Source organism: Patiria miniata, unplaced genomic scaffold (assembly GCF_015706575.1).
Source record: "Patiria miniata isolate m_02_andy unplaced genomic scaffold, ASM1570657v1 HiC_scaffold_27, whole genome shotgun sequence".
NCBI lineage: Eukaryota > Metazoa > Echinodermata > Asteroidea > Valvatida > Asterinidae > Patiria > Patiria miniata.
The window spans coordinates 7922833-7942598 of record NW_024037066.1 but is presented as its reverse complement, the minus strand read 5'-3'; the positions used below and the strand labels follow the sequence as shown (position 1 = coordinate 7942598).

General features: G+C 39.1%; 1 protein-coding gene across 1 annotated transcript; it reads right to left on the bottom strand.

Moving 5' to 3' along the window:
* Nucleotides 1-578: 578 nt before the first annotated feature.
* LOC119734251 (serine/threonine kinase-like domain-containing protein STKLD1) lies at nucleotides 579-19753 on the bottom strand. The gene is made up of 22 exons (XM_038207626.1): nucleotides 19574-19753; nucleotides 18670-18756; nucleotides 18486-18530; nucleotides 13509-13583; nucleotides 12908-13012; nucleotides 11851-11921; nucleotides 11478-11590; nucleotides 10922-11034; nucleotides 10255-10335; nucleotides 10037-10110; nucleotides 9576-9667; nucleotides 9342-9380; nucleotides 8988-9059; nucleotides 7962-8078; nucleotides 7306-7379; nucleotides 7042-7108; nucleotides 6589-6717; nucleotides 5346-5474; nucleotides 4559-4632; nucleotides 3475-3676; nucleotides 2417-2496; nucleotides 579-2038 (listed from the first exon to the last, which is right to left on the bottom strand). Exons 1-22 carry the CDS (start codon nucleotides 19736-19738, stop codon nucleotides 1931-1933), a joined length of 2112 nt encoding a protein of 703 aa, XP_038063554.1. The 5' UTR covers nucleotides 19739-19753; the 3' UTR covers nucleotides 579-1930.
* Between the last annotated feature and the right edge of the window lie 13 nt (nucleotides 19754-19766).

The window sequence follows — 19766 nt, the reverse complement described above, 5'->3', positions numbered from 1 at the left end:
CCATTTCCAAAGGTAATCTTGAATTTTCCCGAATTGAGGGAACATTTTTAAAATACATACAGTGACGAAAATTTTGTCGTAAGGGGGGGGGGGGGGGGGGGGTGAATGGCCAAACCGCAAAATCGCGAAGGGGGGGGGGGATCGCCACATGACACTAGGGGGCGCGGTTTATGTGACAATTTCAATTATACTGCAAACTTGCGAGCGGTTGCTTAATACATGTACATACTTTTTTGCTTTTCAGAAAAACGGTGCATTCAATACCTTTCTACTGTTTGATCTCTGTTTTTCAAAACTACTCAATACATTCGGACCGTTGAAAATCGGCAGTTTTGGGTTTCTCAACACAGAAATGAACCAATGGCCCATCCCCCAGTCGAAAATTGTGGGGGGGGGGGGGGAGGGAGATATTCACTATCCTCAGCAGAATTTACGCAGATGACTCCGTGTGGTTTGGTCCACCACAATTTTTTTGAATACGTGCGGGTCTAGAATTGTGCACGGCTTCCTTATTTGTTTTTGTATAAATGACATTTTTCTTCTTTAGGGAAAAATCAGGGAGGCGTATTTCGGTGTGAACCTTTTTTTTCTTTCAAAGTCTAACAGATTGACGACTGTGGTTCAATGGGTCATTCAGCCCCATCCTCCCCTCCCATGTGAAAAAGAATAAGCTGATAACAAATACAAATACAGCAAAACCTTAAGAACAATGGAAAATGGCAAAATAGGCCTCTAAAAAAAACCTGACGACCTCTTAAAATTATGGCCGCTAAAGACCTGAATTGTTCGTCTCCAAAGGCATCTGTGCACATCAATGCGCCTCAATAAACTCTGACCAGTAATTTAAGTAAAAACGAAAAAAATCAGTTTGCATATCTTTTTAATAATATATTAGAGGAATGTGTGTTGACTACTTTAATCAGTTGGATGTTTATTTAAAAAAAAAAAGGTTCTCTCAGAAAATACTTAACTAGGAAGCTTAAGATTTCTCAGTTCTAGCAATGCTTGTTTAAACCTGTCAATCATCATCTCAGCTAAAATGCGCTAAATGTTAGTGTAACGTACCATAATGTGTTCTATCTTGACCCTAACATAAATTATATACAAAATAAGAACATAATAAAAAGTGTAGTGTACAAACGGAGGCCAAATTTCATATTAAGCACGCAAATGGGCCAAGCACTGGGGAGTTTTATTTTGGGGAAAACAAATTACCAGCAAAAGATGTAAAGGATGGTTACTATTTGTAACCGAGTCTCAGCTGGGCCCAATTTCATAGCGCTGCTTAACAGTTAGCAGAAAAGTTGTGCTTACTAAAGCAGAAAATCATGCTGCTGCTTAAGCACTATTTCATGGCGTGGATGTGCTAACGTTTGCGCACGCATGGAGATTTCTACTGTTACGTCACTGAGTTAAGCATCTTTTTCCTTTGGGCTTAAGCGTGTTTTTGCGTGCTTTTGCTGTGCTTACTGCTTAACGGTCTCTATGAAATAGATGAAGAATCAGTTAGCATAATAGCAGCTGTTAAGCAGGGCTATGAAATTGGGCCCTGATTTGTGCATGTTGAGTAAATATGCTAAGCAATCGAGCTTTTCTGCGCAGCAGATCTCTACAAAATTCGACTAAGCTAGCCACAATAATTAGATTGTCAAGAACAGGGATAAGTAATAATACCATTAATTGTTAATTGGTGCTTACCATGGTAGGAATGCCACTTTTGTAAATAACAACCCTAACAGTTTTGAATCGTCCAATTTTAATATAATTTTTCACACACTAGGGAGTTGGGCACGCTTCAGTGATCTTACATCTGGATGCTTGGACGGTTATTGATATACTATAGAAGATTTCTAGGACGGCGTTGTATGACTTGTTTGCATTATTTCTTTATACAAATTGATTTAGGAATGCAAGTTTAGAATTGGAAGCTTCACTTCCCACGTTTTTTGTCTCTGGCAGATTGGGGGCGTGACCCCGGTGCTCCCCCGCCCCCTTCCCCCAGCTTGCCCAGGACATCCAAGACGTTGCACATGATCTCCTGAGGAATACAAACACAGAGTTTAGAGATTTAGTGTTTTACAGTTCCGTACTCCAATACAATGCATAAAATAGTTACTAATTTTCTCAAGGCTTCTGCTTCTTATATCGATCTTTCATGTCAAACTTATCCGAATGTCAATTTCAAATCCTATCCTTCTACAATTTATGTTCAAAATTGCAACAAAATCTGATTGTTGTGTGTCAGGAGGACCCACACAGGGCTTTACACAGATGTAAGTCTGGGCACAAGACTTTTATGTTTGCTCCCATCATACACAGATTTTTGTGAGAAGAATCTCATTTGCACAGAGAAAGCGTCATCTACATGAATGATCATGAAAGCATAACAGCCTCATCAACAAAAACACATAATCACCTCGTTGTCAGCAAACTTTGTCTTGATACTTTTCAGGACACTGGCCACGTTGAGCTTCTGTAGAGCTATCAGACCATCGTCTGTACGCAGGATGAAAGTTGAGAGAAAAATTCAGATTTCAGATCAGCTATATGAATTTACAATTGCATAATTCTCATTAATTCAAAGGGCACTTCTAACACGGAAGAGCATTTGTGGGTAAATGAATTCTACCACTAGTTTTAGCATTTACACAGCATGCATGCTTAGGGGGGCCTCGTAGCCAAGCGGTTAGAGCGTGGAGGTACGAAGTGGAAGGTTGGCGGTTCAAATCCCATTCGGACCAAAAACTGGAAAACTCTCTCTGACGACCCAACAGTAAAATGGGTGCCTGATTCGTTCAGGGAAGGTAAGACGGCGAGAGGAGAGGACTGGGCCCCGCCACTTATATGCCGCGCCCAAGACACAGTAGACCTCTAACATCCCACTGCCCCTACGGCCAGTAATGGCTATGGGTACCTTTACCTTTACCTTTACAGCATGCTACATTGAGGATCATGTTGAATTGTGTGCATCCAGGAGCAAGTATTAACGAATTTACAATTCACCGAGTGTCCGGAAGAAAAGCGTATGAGCATTCTGACACGAAAAATCACTTTCACGAAAATCGCATTGGTAGGCTCCACTGTTCCCCTACGCGTTTTATGATCAAATGTTCTCCCATGCGTATTATAAATCGTAATTTCTTTTTAATTTCACACATGTATGAATCAATTTGTGTTAATTTCCGAAGAATTTTGTTTAAATCCATTAAAATATTGACAGTTTTCTGCATATGCCCTTTTGCCGGGAACAATTTGGTGATTACGCGTTCGCGCGTAAGGGGGTAAGCGCATACGCCCTTCTGCCAGGCATACAACAAATTATACTAAACTAGTCCAACCATAGTTGAGTGTGGGTTTTGACCTCCTTTAGTCCGAGTTAGATGAACCATATTTCTTGATTCAACTTGCTCTTTAGTTGGGACAGACCACAAGAGTACACCACACTTTTATGGGCTTGCTTTCGTATTAATCTACCGATTTCAGACATCTCCATGTAGAAACAGCAGACGTTTTCGGCCACATCGGGGTCATCATGATGCTGCTTGTATGCTTGCGTCACTATTTCGATACCCGTCTTATTTTGTTCGTTCTCGCTCATGGCAGCGTAAGCACTCTCCTCAGACTCACTGACCAGGCTGGCTAGGGCCATGCAAGCGTTCTTCACAACGTCAGGGTTCTGTCGGAAAACATTGGGGATAGCATCAAATTGATTTGCCAGACTTATTTCATTGCACTAACCAATTCTCAACTACATTTCCTGTGGATATCAAATCACATCACTTCACACAAAGTCTTGCACCTAAAACACCCCTTATTTTAACCCTCCTGCTGGCTGAACAGCTACAGACAGCCCCCCCCAAAAAAAATCAATCCCCCTCCTCTGTCATGCCAATTACACAGGCTTGTCACCAACAGTCAGATCATATTTCAAGCTAGCACTGTGACTAGTCAAACTCAGTCAACCGACAAAAGCAGGCAAGTGGTAGGCACAGCTGGCTTATCAATCACCTACAGTCAAAGCATAGCTGTATCGAGTTTTATAAACAGTCACAGCCAGTCAATCCTGCTTCATGTAGGCTGGGAGCTCTTAACTGTTGAAAACGGTCACTTGATTGATTTTGACTGAAAGGACAACTTGGCACAGAATGTATGTTTGCGTAGGAGGGTTAAAGAAAGTTAAATGGCGTATAGGGAACCGGCATGGCTCCTTTCACTTCTGGTGTAGGCCTATCTGGTCAAATCTAAACAGGGGTGCAATGTGGATCGGTCGTGTGTCCTTTTATGAAGTTTGGGGGCAAACATATTTCAAAGATACTTTTCTGGAAATAGCAATATCTGGAGATAAATGAAGACTATTTTTGTCTGCAAAGACATGTGTCTGGTAATAAGCTAATTTATGACTGACATTTCCTTGTTTTGTTTCCAATTGCCTAACTGAACTAAAAAAGTTCTTCTGTGTTACAGGGACTGTGGCTTTTTGCAGATGTATGACTCATATTAGTTCAGTACACACAATTACACATTGACGGTGAATGTTTTGGTCTTTATTGTCACTTACCTTGATGTGTGTTTGGATAGCCTTGAGGAACAGTTCTGCTGCGTTGTGCTCACCCATTGTCTCAATGTTTTCATCTGTTCAGATAGTAGCAAAGAGTAGCAAGATTGGTTTATCACAGTTCATTTGAATAACTTGACATTTGACTTCAAACAGGACCAATAATGACTGACGTGTGATGACTCGACTACAATTCTGCTAGGTCTCTGAGCCTAAACCTCTTCAAATGTCTGGTAGTGGTGGTCACATCATGTCAAAAGTGAGCAGATGGACCAGGAAATAACCTCTCTGAGAGACAATAATAACAATAAGAATAATAATCGTATTTATACAACGCCTATTCCAAAGGATACAAAACGCTAGGGGAGAATGCATCGACGGGCAGGTAAACATGGTAAATGAAGTATATGAACATATGAGACCCATTATGCAGCACCTTTTTGCTAGGTGCTGCGGCCCATATTGCAGCCACTACCAGAAAAACTGGGGCAAACCCCTTCTCTTAGCAAAAAGTGTTACCGGGTTCTTTAACGTCAATTACACAACACACGGGACCTACGGCTTAACGTCCCATCCGAAGGACAAAGCAATAATGGTAAAGTGCCTTGCTCAAGAGCACAAGCACCATGTTCCCACGGTCAGGATTCGAACCCACGTACCCACTACGGCACACGAGTCGAACACAGCAACCATTGGACCACAGCACCCCACAAAAAAATGCAGCAGGATAGTGCCTCCAAACCTCCCTAATTTTATTCAGACAAAAAATCCAGGCTATCACGTGACATACCTTCTAATGAGAGTCCCCACATAGCAGTGCAGGCAGAGTCTATGACGCTAGCTGCACTCATGTGGGTCCCCATTGCGTTCATTAGATCCTTCACTCCGCTCTCCTCGCGTATGATGGTCAGATTATTCTCTGAAATATGGATAAATAAGATTGTGTTAACAGAAAAGCAGTGGTTATGATGAAAGTCTTGGCTTTATAGCCATGTTCCCCATGCTTTTTAACAACTTCGATCACTTTTCTATTAATAAATTTTCAACTTGTTTGTCTTATTCCAATCCCCCAAAAACCTCCCTTTTCCCTTTTTCTGGATGTCTGCAACCCTCTGACAAAAGGTTTTTGTTTTGGGCACAAACAGATCCACTTTGCAAGCAGACTGGCTCCCAGTCCATACCTTAGTGAAAGTGATTATGTGGCGGGAACCAGCCTACCTGCAAGAACAAAATGATTGTCAGGCAGCCAATAATTCACAATTGTAAAGTAATAATTAAACAACTACACACTGGCCGAGTTTTTTTTTCGATATCTCATTCAAAAGTGAAAAACTTTTGTATTTCTTAGAAGAAAAAAAGAGAAGCAATTTAGAAAAGGAATCTATTTTTTGTGATGAAAAAAAAAAAAAATAGCACGAGGAATGCAACTTGAAGCCCCACCAAGCATGTTTATTTGTTCTCGCATGCTCTAACACAGCAACACTATAGACTCCATGCACAATAGCCCCCTCGCTTGGTTACAGAGAGAGAGTCAGGAGGGACTCAAGTACATTGCTGCTGTATGCCTGGCGCTCATATGAAGACGATACGGGTTGTGCACATACTGAATATTAATAGTACACACATCGCGCCATATGAACACCGACAAGTGTGTACGTGTTCTACATAACCACCGAGGACAGACACACAGAGGGAGAACAACAGATCCTTTCAGTCCTCAGGCGTTGGGTCTTTTGTTGGAAACAGTCCTCTGTAGTAAGTTTGTGTGCTTAGTCCATGGGAGAGTGTTATATTACAGGGACAAAGGGAAACACAAAGCATTGTCCTCGAGAGTATAGTAAAACAAGAGTGTATGCGCATGCCATGTGTCCCTCCCAGAGGTCACATGGGAGGTCATGAAAAGTCAGCTCCTGGTCACGCACACCGAGTCCTTACAGTGCTTTTAAAAATCACCGAGTTGAAGAGCAAAAGTCCAATATTAAGAAATAGTCCTAGTGTGATTGGGGAGTGTGGGATTGCCTGTCAGTCCTCACCGTGTATCGTCAGACAAGAGAGGGCGCTGCAGGCATTGGCGCAGATTTCAGCATTGTTGGGGAATCCCCTCATGGCCGCTAGGATGTCTTGGATTCCTCCTAGCGTTCCGATAGTGCCGGCTGCTTGCTCTGAAAAAATTAACAAAAATTAGACATTCATACCAAGTTAAAGAGATCTTACCAATCAGGGAAAATAGTTTATCTGCACAGCACATGTTCTCACACCATTCTTTTCCCCACATAAATATCACATTGCAACCAGGCGAGGCTTACGATGCTTTACATAACACATATGTCATTCTGAAATTTGTTTACAGCAACTTTCAAAAGAAAAAGAATAATAACGGTTGCTAAGGGAAAACTACGTCATTTCCAAAGACGAGACACACAAGCTGTCATGGTGCATTACTTTTTCTTTCTTTTTTTTGCACTTTAATAACAGTGAAGACTTACCATTCATCGCCAGCGATTTAAGAAGTAAACAAGCCACACTCTGAAGTTCCTTGGAAGCTCCATGAGACTATAAAAAAAACCATAAGAGACAAAAATAAACACCATTCAAGGAAGTGGCCCAACATTCACGTTAGATGTATAGTCAGGGCACATAAGAGAAAAAATGATGATTTGTAAAACGACTCAATCAACCCTACAAAGTTTCCTGCAAGCATCTACATCTGAGCTTCTTAGAAGTCGAGTTTTCAGAACTTCGGTACTCACTTTCATGCTCAGTGTAATGTTCTTGATGAGTTTGCTTGAGAACAGAACGTCGTCACCATCTTCCTCTGGGTCAGCTGGGGAAAAAAAAAAAAATCCACACCACAATTAATCATTCACTTATGATCACTCACTCCTTGGTGTAGCTGCATTTGGCTGGTACCTTGTTTTTTTGGTAAGCAAATATTTTTTTGGCGCTTAGCAATAGACTGTGATTAGATATATGGGAGTAGATGTAAGTCTGGATGAAGTCTGTAGGGAGAGGGTATTCTAAGGCTATAGTGGGGAAGTGTGCCTTTGATGATACAAGCATGGCATTTGGCAGACAGTCAGAGTATGTCTTGAGAAAGATATTTGGCTACAGGGCCATCACAGATTTGTCCTTTGAAAAAATATGTGTAGAATAACAAGCAATTTTCTCATCTGCCAAGCTAGAACAGTCTTTATTTCCATGACATTATGCCTCTTTTCTTATTTTGATATGCTTATATGTAATTGTTATGGTATATTTTGATTATATTTCTGTTCGTCCATTGAATTAACTGAAATATATTGAACTTAAGTATTTATCAATCTATATATTGCAGGTAATGAGACACTTTTCCTTTCAACAGACCAATATATGAGATTGAATGGAATTGACTTAGTAGACATCTTACCTGCTGATGCCAGCGTGAGTAGCAGACGACAAGCCTGTATCTGTACATTCACATTATTGATATGGTCTCGCATCAGACTCATCACCAGCGTCTTGGCCTCATTGGCAAGCGCTGGGGCTGTCGGCAAATAATCAAACATTTCAGGTAACAAGAACCAGAAATCAAACTAGGGACGAAATTTGTAATGTGTGATCCACACTCGTAGTGATTCACTTATAGTGTACTTAAAGTGCGCCCTCAAGTGTTACACATATTACAAACTAGGCTTCCAACAAACGAGGTGAGCTCGTTCCAAATTCTATGTCAGAACCCACTCAATAGCTCACAAAAATTACCCAAGATAGTTGGTACTCTACTTCTGGACACTGCACTACAAAATGTCTACCCAAAAAACCCAGAGTTAGGCCAAGAGTCTGGTCAGCGCACGCGTCGATTTTAATCATGCGCGTCAACCTTTTTTTTTCTTCAAATTAACACGGAAGCTACAACAGCGCCCTCTGTTGCCGCACCTCCTCAAATTTTTGTACCAAGAATCACCAAGGAATGGGGAAATTGCACCAAGGCAAATGATAAAGGGCACCAAGGCAAACTATGGAGGACACCAATGTATAATGAGGACACAAAAAAGCAAAATAGTACTCAATTTGTCTGTACAATTCAAGCTTGAAAAAAAAAAAAAAAAAAAAAAAAACGCGTTGCCGCATCAATTCCGGAACTTCCGTCTTTTTTGGCCTTACAGACAATGATTCTTTATGATACTGAAGGGCTTAAAAACAATTCTTCACATTCCTCAAAATCTGGATGAATTCCTGTTTGACTGATCGTAATTACCCACAACAAACTTCCCTGGAAATTGTGCAAAACTAGTCCTACTACCTAACCAAAACACCACCCCTGGCAAACCACGTTTGCATCAATAGCGGGGTACCTGCAACTGACAGTTCATAACTCTCCCATCACGCATAAGCCTCACTAAATAGCACCATAGTAATCCTCGGTCTAAAAACAAAGTCGGCATAGACTTACTTTTGAAGGTATTGAGGTGGGTCAAAGCGTTGGCCATGGTGACTACGTTGTCCTTATTCTTCTTCATAAATTCTGGACCAAAAATGTTAAATGAACTTTGTGGTAAAAGTGTTTATGGTCAAGTGGATGGTATTCTTTATGTATTGCCAAATATTTAAAACAAAATTGCAATTTGAATACAGTCAGTACACAGAAACACAGGCTATAAATACATTTTTTATTTTCATAAATGATGATAAAATTTGATAAAACACAAAGTTTACTCTATTTTTTTAATTTCAGCTTTTTCCGTTAAAAAAACCCTGAAACAATAACCTATTGTCACCCCTGAACAATGCTGCTCAACTAACTTACCTATGGTGCCAGGAACGTCTGTGCCTTTAGGTACAGCCACTATGAAGAAAACACACACATAAAGTTGTGATGAACTTCAGGGAAGTTTTAGAAAGGATAAGCCCAAAATCTGGTTTCAATTTTAGTTTGCTTATAATTAGCTTATAATATAGCTTATGCTTATAATGTAAGCACTGATGGATTCCAACCTGCCCGTTAGTGATCAATTAATAATTCAATTCATTGATTACTTACATGCATCTTGCTGTTGGGCTTTCTTTTTTTCCACAATGTGGGACTGGCAGAGTGCCAAACATTCCTTGATGTAGGGAATATCCACCAGCTCACTGGACCAAAAATTTACAAAAAAAATGAAGTAAAAATGAATACTTATTCGATTAACAAGCTAGTGCAAACTATACTCCCACCCGAGTGATTTTTTCCAACTTTCACTCGGGAGGTAACACACTGAGTATACAGTGTTTAAATGTCGGTGAAGGGCAAAGGCCTAATTTGATTTACATCACCCCGACGCAAAATTCCATCTTATATACTCACATTGTAATGGAAATAAATTTACCATTTGCTAAATTCTGCTTTCCCCCCCCCCCTCCCAAAAAAATCTACTTGAGTCCTATGGGTCCAAATATTGAACCCCCCCCACCTCCCCTGAATGGCACTCAAAAAAATGAAATCTAAATAGCTTCGTTACTCACACTGTCGTTGGTCGTTGCTGGAAGTTTTTGCGGAGCATTGCGCGGATAAGCTGTGCCAGGTTTGTAGAGTAATCCTATATAACAAAATCACAATTCAAATATCAGCCACCAGGCATTTTTAAATTATGTGCTCAGTTTACTGCTAGCAAATGCTAAGTGCATGTTTTTACATCTAAATATATTTCAAAAGGAACTTCTCTACTTGTCTGTTTTCTTACCTCCTGTACTTTCTCTAAGATTTCCTCCAGTAAGTTAATGGACTGTTTCATGTCAAACAAGACAGCATTCACCTGGGCACGCTGTTAACAACAAACAGTTTGGCAAACACAATTATTTACAAATTGGTAACTTCATTTTAGCTAAAGTAAGTTGTTAAGTTTAGAAGAAAACATTAGACAAACACACCATAAACGTAAAGTAGGAAAACAGAGGCCAAGTTCGCGCAATGACTATAGTTGACCAATGGTTAACTAACGTTTGCCCGAACTCTGTCTAGTCGACGGTGGTTGACTACGCTAGTCGACTATTTGGAACCAGCCTACTGGGGTTGGTTGCTTTGCTGGTAACCAATAGCCGCGCGCATTCATAACGCTAGCAGAGAGCCAGGATCCAGAAGTTTTGCGATGACATTTTGACCAGCGTTTGACTAGGGACGTTCGCACGTTGCTATCAGTGCGCAGGCGTAAGGTACGTCACAAATCAACCACTAGTCGACTAATGGTCCTTGCCCGAACTTGGCCAGAGCTTGTTTGAAATGGGGCACCAAACATTATTTTCTGCATGCCCTGTGAACTTGAAAACAATTATACCGCCCTCTCTGGTCACGCATAAGAGTAAATGGGTTGCCATTTTAAACAACAATTGGATTGCATGTGAAACACTCACATCTAAGAATCTGCAAGTTGCCATCTCCAGTATAACGCATCCCAGAGACCACACGTCGCTGCGCTCATCATACGGTCTCTCCAACACCTCAGGGGCCATCCATATCATGGATCCTGACATCAGACAAAATTAAAAAAAAATTCCTTCAATGACGGAAAAAAATGATCACATGATGGCCAAAAGAACAGTGGATAGGGTTGGTACATCATTAACTTTCTGCCCCTTAAGACGCTAATAATTTTTCATCCAGCTCAGCTTTACACATCAAGTAAAATCTGTATCTTGGATGTGTCAATTTTAAAAACTAAGATTTACTTCTTTAACTGTAGTATATTTACCGCTGTAGTACTTTCTTACAACCTGTGAGCAAAACTCATGACTTCCATCAAACCATCAAACTTCTTGACGTTTCCAATCACATTCTTATTTTCAAAAGCAATGGGTATCGATCGCAATCAGTGACAAGAGATAATACTCTTGTGGTGGGTGTACCACTGTTTTATATTGTTGGGTGAGATTCGAACCACGGCCTCCCAGGCTGAGAGTCCATCCTTACCCACTGTGGTTCTCGTCTTTGTGCGTGCATCCCCCATGACCGTGGCCACTCCAAAGTCCCCTATGCTGACATCCAGGTTTTCAGTCATAAAGACGTTACTAGGCTTGAGATCCCTGCGATAAACAGTAACAATAATTATTCAACTCTTATAGCAGTAGCAAAGCTTTTGACCAAATTCTCTCCGATTTTAAATATTTTTGTGTTTGCCATCCATGTTGGAATTGTCCATATTATTTTAGATTCTACTTTCAAATTCAAAATGTCTATCCCAACAAATTTATTAAACAAATGAGCTTGAAAAAAGAATAGATTTCTCCAAAGATCATTTCTTGTTATTTGAGAAATAATAAAAAATAAATAGTTTAGAGTTTACCTGTGGATGACTTGTTTATTGTGCACAAAAACCAATGCCTCCAGCATCTGGCCAATCCATTTCTTCAAAACCTACAAATGAAATTCACAAACACTACAAATTAATAAAGCCATCCAGAAAGATTATTGCTGCGCTTTTCACTTAATTGCATGAACTTTCGAAACATGGCAGAAACATAAATGTAGTGGGATATCACAAGACCATGAAAAACAGTAATATTTCCAACAGGGATTTGGGGAAAATGACAAATCCACGAAATTATTAGCCAAGGGTTTCAGGGTAGTAGAAGGCCCCAGATTAACAGAGGGTCTATGATGTAAGTTTGCATTTGTCTAAAGGCAAGCCTAACAATACCCATTTCTTGTTTAGGTAAAAAACACCTCTACAGTAAAACCTCAGGACTTCCAGATTTCAAAAGAGTTTCTTTAAAATCCTGACATCAGGAGAAATCCTGACAAAAATACTCCTGTAAACAGAAAAAAAATCTCAACGAAACGTCCTGAAAGCAGGAAAAAAATCCTGACAAAAAACCTGAAAACAGAAAAAAAAATCCTGACAAAAAGTCCTAAAACCAGGGGGAAAAAAGACAAAAAATCCGAAAAAAAATCCTGAAACCTGGAAAAAATCCCAACAAAAAATCCTGAAACCAGGAAAGAATCCCGACAAAAAACCTTAAATAAGGAAAGAAATTTCACCCCACTTCCAAATAATTTCATAGTTACAATCCACAGTGACAATGCTGCCCACACCAAAATAGAATTAAATCTAATAATATTGTGTACCCTTTACTTACATCAGACGAATTTGGTGCTTAAACTTCTCATTGTGCCTACTTAAGGAGCTCATCTAAGCCCATAATTGGCTCAAGGGGGGGGGGGGTTTACAAACCCATAACCAAAACAATAACCATTGAAGTATCTAACGACATGAATACTTGTAACGAGTTTTAAGCATCTAATCACATGCCTGATGCACCAGCACTGAGCATTTATCACAGCTAGTGAATAGGAACATCATTAGTGCCTTCACTGTACACAGGTACGTATATAATACTCACTACTTCCTCCACTTTCACTTGTTGTTTGCGTTTGATGTTCAGGGCTTTGTCCAAATCCCCCATCTTGTAAAACTGCATGACAATGCAGACATACAAGGCTGACTCCTGCAAAAGTAAAATGTAAAAGTTATGGGGGAGTCCGGTTGGCGTAGTGTAACTTTCCTTGCCTTCCACCACTGTGACCTGGGTTCGATTCCTGCCTGGGCCAATATGTGGACTGGGTTTTCAGTCCCTACCTTATTCAGTGGGTTTTTCTCAGAATATTCTTCTGGGTTTTCCTCCCACATGGATAAAATTAAAAAGAAAGCCTTGAATAATAATAATAGTCATAGTTGAAGTTTATACAAGTTTACTGAGAATTTGGAGGATTTCTGTTTTTATAAAAAAGAATTGAAGGTAATTAAGTATTGATCAATTTAATTCATACAATTTTACAACTGTTTAAGTTACATGCCTTCAACAGAGAATTAGGGGATTTTTTAGGTTACTGATCTTAATGTTTGGTAATTCATAGTGATGAGAATACTATGCATAAATTTTATGGAGAAAAAAGGGGGGGGTAAGTTTAGGTGCTGAAGAAAAAGGAATGTATTTCTCTGACCTCTTTATCCCATGTGACAAAGAATTCCTTGTAGCCGCAGATGTAGCGATGCTTCAGATCTTGCAGGGCCATAGCCTATGGGGAAGATGGGGGGGGGGGGGATGGGGGAATCAGAAAGAATAAGATTCATCAGCGTTCAATTAATCTGCTTAAGGGTACAAATACAGGGAAAAACCCTGCATGCCTGAGTTATTGATCGGTTTAACTGACAATAAGAAAAGCTTACTGACCTAGGGGCTTTATAGAAGGCCCAATAAGCTGCTTTTGTCAATGGACTCATCTCTATTTTTTTCATGCTTAAAGTAGACAGCACAGAGCAATGTGGCGATAGGTATTAAAACATTTAGAGCAGTAGCAGGCAAACGATCATGGAAACATCAAAACAGCATACTTGTACTTTACCATATGTACATGTACTTGTATTGAGATGTACCCAATAAAATTGATAAGTAGGCCTACATGTATCTGATAGAAGTACTGTTGTACGTGTGGTAACAGTAAAAGAAAATTACTCCCCAGCCCATAACATCCCATTTAATGAATTAAGACTCATTTAAATGATCCCCAATTACATGGAAACTGAAAATTTGCAAAATCTGAAGTCACTCAGATTTCCAGTCCTCAAACTCAATGAAAATCTAAAACCAACCTTACATGTACGTGTCTGTATATGATCAATGTCTAAATTTAATTTTTGTTTAGAACACATCAAATACACATGTACTGTCTAACATTTCTTTTATACACCAGGGTAGTATGCCAATATAAAAAGGGGGGTTTTCTTAATTATTTTTTTTCTAAAGAATCTTGTAATGTGCTCCTAACACTTATTTTTTTTAAGAATCATGTATTGTATTGCTATTTTTATTTTTTCAACAAGATTTGTATTGTATTTCTATTGATTTTTAATTTTTTTTATTATGTGCATCAATGCTGATACAAGACCACTGCAGCCAGGTCTACAGGATGTGTTCCATTGCCAAACAGCCTAAGCACAAGTGTATAATCTATGTGTGTGGCTGTGTCAATACACTTGCTTCGCCCATTCATAGCAACCGCTGAAGTGCCCCGGTGCCCTGCTCTTGACGATACCAGGCATGCTCTTAGTGCTTACATGCCATTTCCCTCGATGTGGGACCGCTGAAAAGCTTGACTGAATTTCTGGTTGGTTCTTATTTGTCTGTTTAATCTGTGTGCGCTATCAATGTGGCATTTAAAACTTGCCATGCCCACTGATGCTTAACAGCTGTAAAAAAAAATCCATTCAGAGACTTAAAAGTGCGAATAAATCTGGGACGGTGCTGAGATAATGCACTTTATAAACTGGCAGATATTCTCCCGTGTACATGTATGTCTTTGCATCTATTGTTGCATTGATTCAAATATAGTTATATGTAATTCTTAAGTTGGATCTGGGAAATTTACTGGGGGGTTATTGTGGGAGGAAATAAAAGCTTTGCTGACAATGGCTGGGAAACCTATAACCTTTAGGTACAAAAGAAGCTTTCAGGTTGTTTGGCACGTACCGCACATAGTTCAATATCTTTCTAAATGCCACAGAGTATCTCAATAACAACATAGAGAAAGCCTTTCTTTTTGACAACAACAACAAGTTAACGTTGCTAAGGCAACCAATCCTTCAAAACCCTCCCCAGCAGAAACTGGGTTGCAGTGATATCGTTTCGGTTTGCGATAACACCATGTGGTAATAACTACTGCTTAGAAGATATTTAGTTCTAAAAAGAACTTGTCCTGCTTATTATCAACTTCGCTAAGTAGGTTTTTTTGTTCTGATAAGAACAGTCCTGCTGTAAGTTCTAAATGAACTTGTCTTTGGTCTCTCGACTAGCTTGCTCTAGTCATCGTCAGGAGACTGGGTTGCAGTGAGTTTTTGAACAAAATGTACCGTCAAGGCGTCAAGATCTTTGCCTTCGGAATACATTTTTACTACAATAAAAGTAACTAATAGCAGAGGCTTTGTTAGTGGCAGAATTTGTACATGATTAGGAATGGATAACAATGCCAAAAGTATCTCAGCAACTTCATAACTAAAAAGAAACTTTTGTTCAAACGTTTCAAAGAAAACCGCCTCGGTTGCTTGAACAATAAAGGTCAGTGTTTAATTGGGCTATACGGCTCCTATTTCACACATACTAAAGCGGACATTTCTTTGGAACAACTAAATTGACCTTTGGTGTTTGCTGAAATGAATGGCAGCCATTCCTGGTCCAAGTCCATCTGATATTGAACTAGCAGTGAAGATTGAAGGAACTAATACGTGATATGACACAAATGCCACACAAAATCACATAATAAGCAAGGCAATATGATACTCTGATGTAGATAGCTTTTCACAGGACGAAATAGGTGGCAAAATTGGCTCCTAATATTAAGATTAATAAAAACGTTCATACTGTTGATTTTAACCAAGGTTCACTGAATTTGGAGACTGCATATAATTCACAATTTTTAAAATCATAACAGCTTAGCTATCCATTTAGGAGAACCCCACCGGGTACAATTTGGCACTTTTCTTCGACATAAATCTGTCGATACTAATAGTCAGTTTATTTTTGGCAAGATCTACAGACATACTTGGGCCCATAAATACAATGAAACCCTTACAACTTCTCCTTGGCCATGCACATGTGTTTGATCTACAATGGGCAGACAGGTACTTAGTGATACTGAGCACATTTCCCACACAGTTTCCATGTTTTCATTCACCAACGTTGGATCATTTTATTAACGGCCAGAAAATAAAGTCAAAGTGCATGTAAAGCACAAACACTGCAGCTTTGAAGTGTGTGACTATTCATGTAGGGCCTATGTATTCATCGCGCCAAACGATTTTGTAAGGTTTCCCATTTCCATCAACATGGTTTTGTCTGTTTGTTTTTTTCACATGAGGAGTCGCACCTAAATTCTCTGTAAGAGCCCGGAGGGATAATCCTTTGAAAAAGTCAGACCAAGATTATCCCACCTAAAATATATTCCATGTTCTTGTTTGCAAAGTTTAAAGAAATTCTGGGTCATGGGGTTTTTTTTCAACGTGTGTAGTTAACACAAAGTTGGATTTTTATTTGGCACTTTTTTTCAGGATTGATGTGTTTTTATAAACTACACTGCAAACTGTATATGCTGTTAATTGTTATTTTCATTTGAATGAATCTTTTAGACTGAGTTATTTACAACCAACATTTTGGGAAAGAAAAATATGAAAGAATGTTACAAAAGAATACAACAGAATAAAAAACGTGCATGAATAGTTTATGTACACAAGTCCACCATTTCATTAGAGAGCTTGTTTTCTTTCATCTGCTCCAAGGTGATTGCAAGGTTAATTACAACATTTCCCCAAATGCTTTGCCAACCTCAATATGTAAGGGATAGAACCAACATGTATACGACCAGAGAAGTGTCAATGTTTGCATTCGTGGAGATCTAATCACAAACCCTACTCCAGACAAGCATTATTTACGCTCTGAAACACCACAATAAATGTGCTCAGTGTATTGATTTTTTTCTTCTCGTCCCACTCAATACTTATTAGACCTGATTATTAAGGCTTGAAGGGTAGTAACTTAGAGGGTATTGTGTAGATAAAGAAATAGGTACCTTTTCGAAAGATTTTATTCTCATTAAGTTTTTAAGTGATGCAGATATTCAGTATGCCGCGGCAGTATGAACTATCAACATGATCAAAAGATACATCTAGAATGAAAAATTTAGAAAGGCCTCAGATATAAATCGTGATATGTACATTATACCAAATGTATACATGTACTGAAATACATGTACATCATACAGAAATATGTACAATGTGGGTATTTTGATGAATTTTGAGACAGAGCGTTGCCAAGAATGATTTGATAATCTTACAAAGTTTACACAAGGTACTTATATTAATTAAGTTAGATATTCTAGTACCATGTGCATGCCTGCCCGGCAGCAAAAAAAAACTTCCTACAATTAAGTGACGTTCACGCACTAATTTGATGTTTACTCGTCTAAATTTGATTTAAATTCAGCTGCCTGCAAGATAATTCTATTAATTCTAAAAAAAATCTTTAAGCCTTATCCACATCACACAAAACCTACAACTTCACACATTTGAACTGGCGTTGCTATAAATTACTGATCAAATCAATCAATCATCAACCAACATACAAAAAGTACACTGACTGCACTTTTCTAAATAGTATAGCTTTATACTGTTTGGCAGTATTTGGATACTGTTTGATGGTATATAAATGGACACTTGGCAATCTTTATGGACATTGTTAATCCAATCGTTCACAATTTTAAGGCAGTGGCTACGAATCTGGTGCCGGTTGTCAATTTCGCGAGGCTATGTAGCCGGCAGACCTTGACGTCACGTGAGATCTCGCGCGATCAATCCACCCTGGACTGAATGCAGTGGCACGCAGCCGGGCAAAGTCCTTCAAAACCATGAAGCAAAAAACTGAAATTTCATTTCATTGAGAAGTATGAATTGCGGATTTTTTTGGGGGGGGGGGGAAATGAAAATTTTGAACCAACGACCTGATGATCCACAGATACCACTGCTATTCACTAGATCAACGAGGCGCGTCGATAGCTACCGAAAATTGTTACCTTATAACGTTATTCTAAATGTCATCAAGATCTGACGCATGGACGTTATTGCTGCCAGTTGCATAGCCTCGCAAAATCGGAGACCGGTATCGGTTCAGTAGCCACTGCCTAATTATAATTACTTCAACTGTGTTGCCGGAAAAAAAGTAGGACACACTTCTTTTTCTTAAAGGGAATACTTTATGAGCTGGGGGCACAATGTAATAATCTATACTTCTTTTAACATTCAAAAAAATATTTATACAAATGAGACCACCTGCTACAATAGAAATATTTCAAAAAATCACAGGTGGTTTTAATAAAAAAATAATGCATTACAGATAAATATTGTAAATGTTGTGATAAATGGAAACAACCTACCTCTTTGAATGCTTTGTTCGCCTCGGCTTCATCTGTGCACTCCACCTGCGTTCAACCACAAATGAAGAAAAGATGCAAATTAACAAAGTGATAAATTTCACTGTTAAGTATCAAATAGTTCTTTCATATTCAAGTGTTATTTGTTAGTGACTCATATCATAAACAAATGCAGATGTTCACTCACTTTCTTCAAGACGTATGTGCACTTGTCAATATTGTTCTGGACCTTAAACACAGATCCTTGGGCACCTTTCCCCAACCGTTCCAGCAACTGTCAAATAGAAAACAAATCCAAGGATTACAAAAGAATAAAGTACAAACAAGTAAAATTTGTTCAAAATCCTCATTGTCAAAAACAGTTCACTTAAGCGAATATTAAAAGCACAAACAGAAATCCTTAAACTCATCAAATTTAACTGGGAGATGGATCAGGTAAAGCTACCACTATTCAAACATTTTGAAAAATTTTGAACGGATTTGATCCTTTTCATTTTAAATGTGTAAACTGTTGAATGCAGAAATTCCAAAAGACAAATAGTGAGCGATAGTGTCGGTATGATTAGATTGGAAATACGCAGTGAAGTTTTTGTTGCGTTCTGGGAGTGTTTGCACTAAATGATTTTTTTTGTAGCGCACTGTCCCATAATGCAGTGCAAAATACACCCACTAATCCGGGCTGGTGGCTGGATGTATTGCCAGTCCCGTCTGCAAATTTATCTTCTACAACCAAGTAGGGCCTATAGCCTCTGAAAACTGAGCCATTACCTAGCCAAGCTTTGCATATCACACGTTAAGTCAGGACTGCTTTTCATTGATATAAATTGCACCTTCTTTTTCTGATTCATGAGTCTGAACTCTGGAGGATTATTTGGAAAACGAAAATTAAGTTTGAAAACCACTCCTTTTAACATGTTTAACAACATCATGAACATGCACATTATGGTATGTGACTGTACTTGGTTGCAGAACAAAATATTTACGTCCCTTTCAAGTTCTGCCCGTGCCGCACGCATCATGCATGACGATCGATCCAGCACTTACCAGCAACACGATTTTTATACCTAATGTCAAACCCAAAACACACTTACTTTATAATTTTCCATCTTGAACTTGTCAGTTCGCTTAGATTTGCAGGTCACAAGCTGAATTTGAAGCCCTGTATCATCATCAGAATCACTGCGACCGTCAGATGCAGGTGTCCGCTGCGTTATCTGGCAACGATAAACTTTGGCTGGTGTGCTGTTCTCCCTCATTTACATATGACCGAACTGACACTGACAG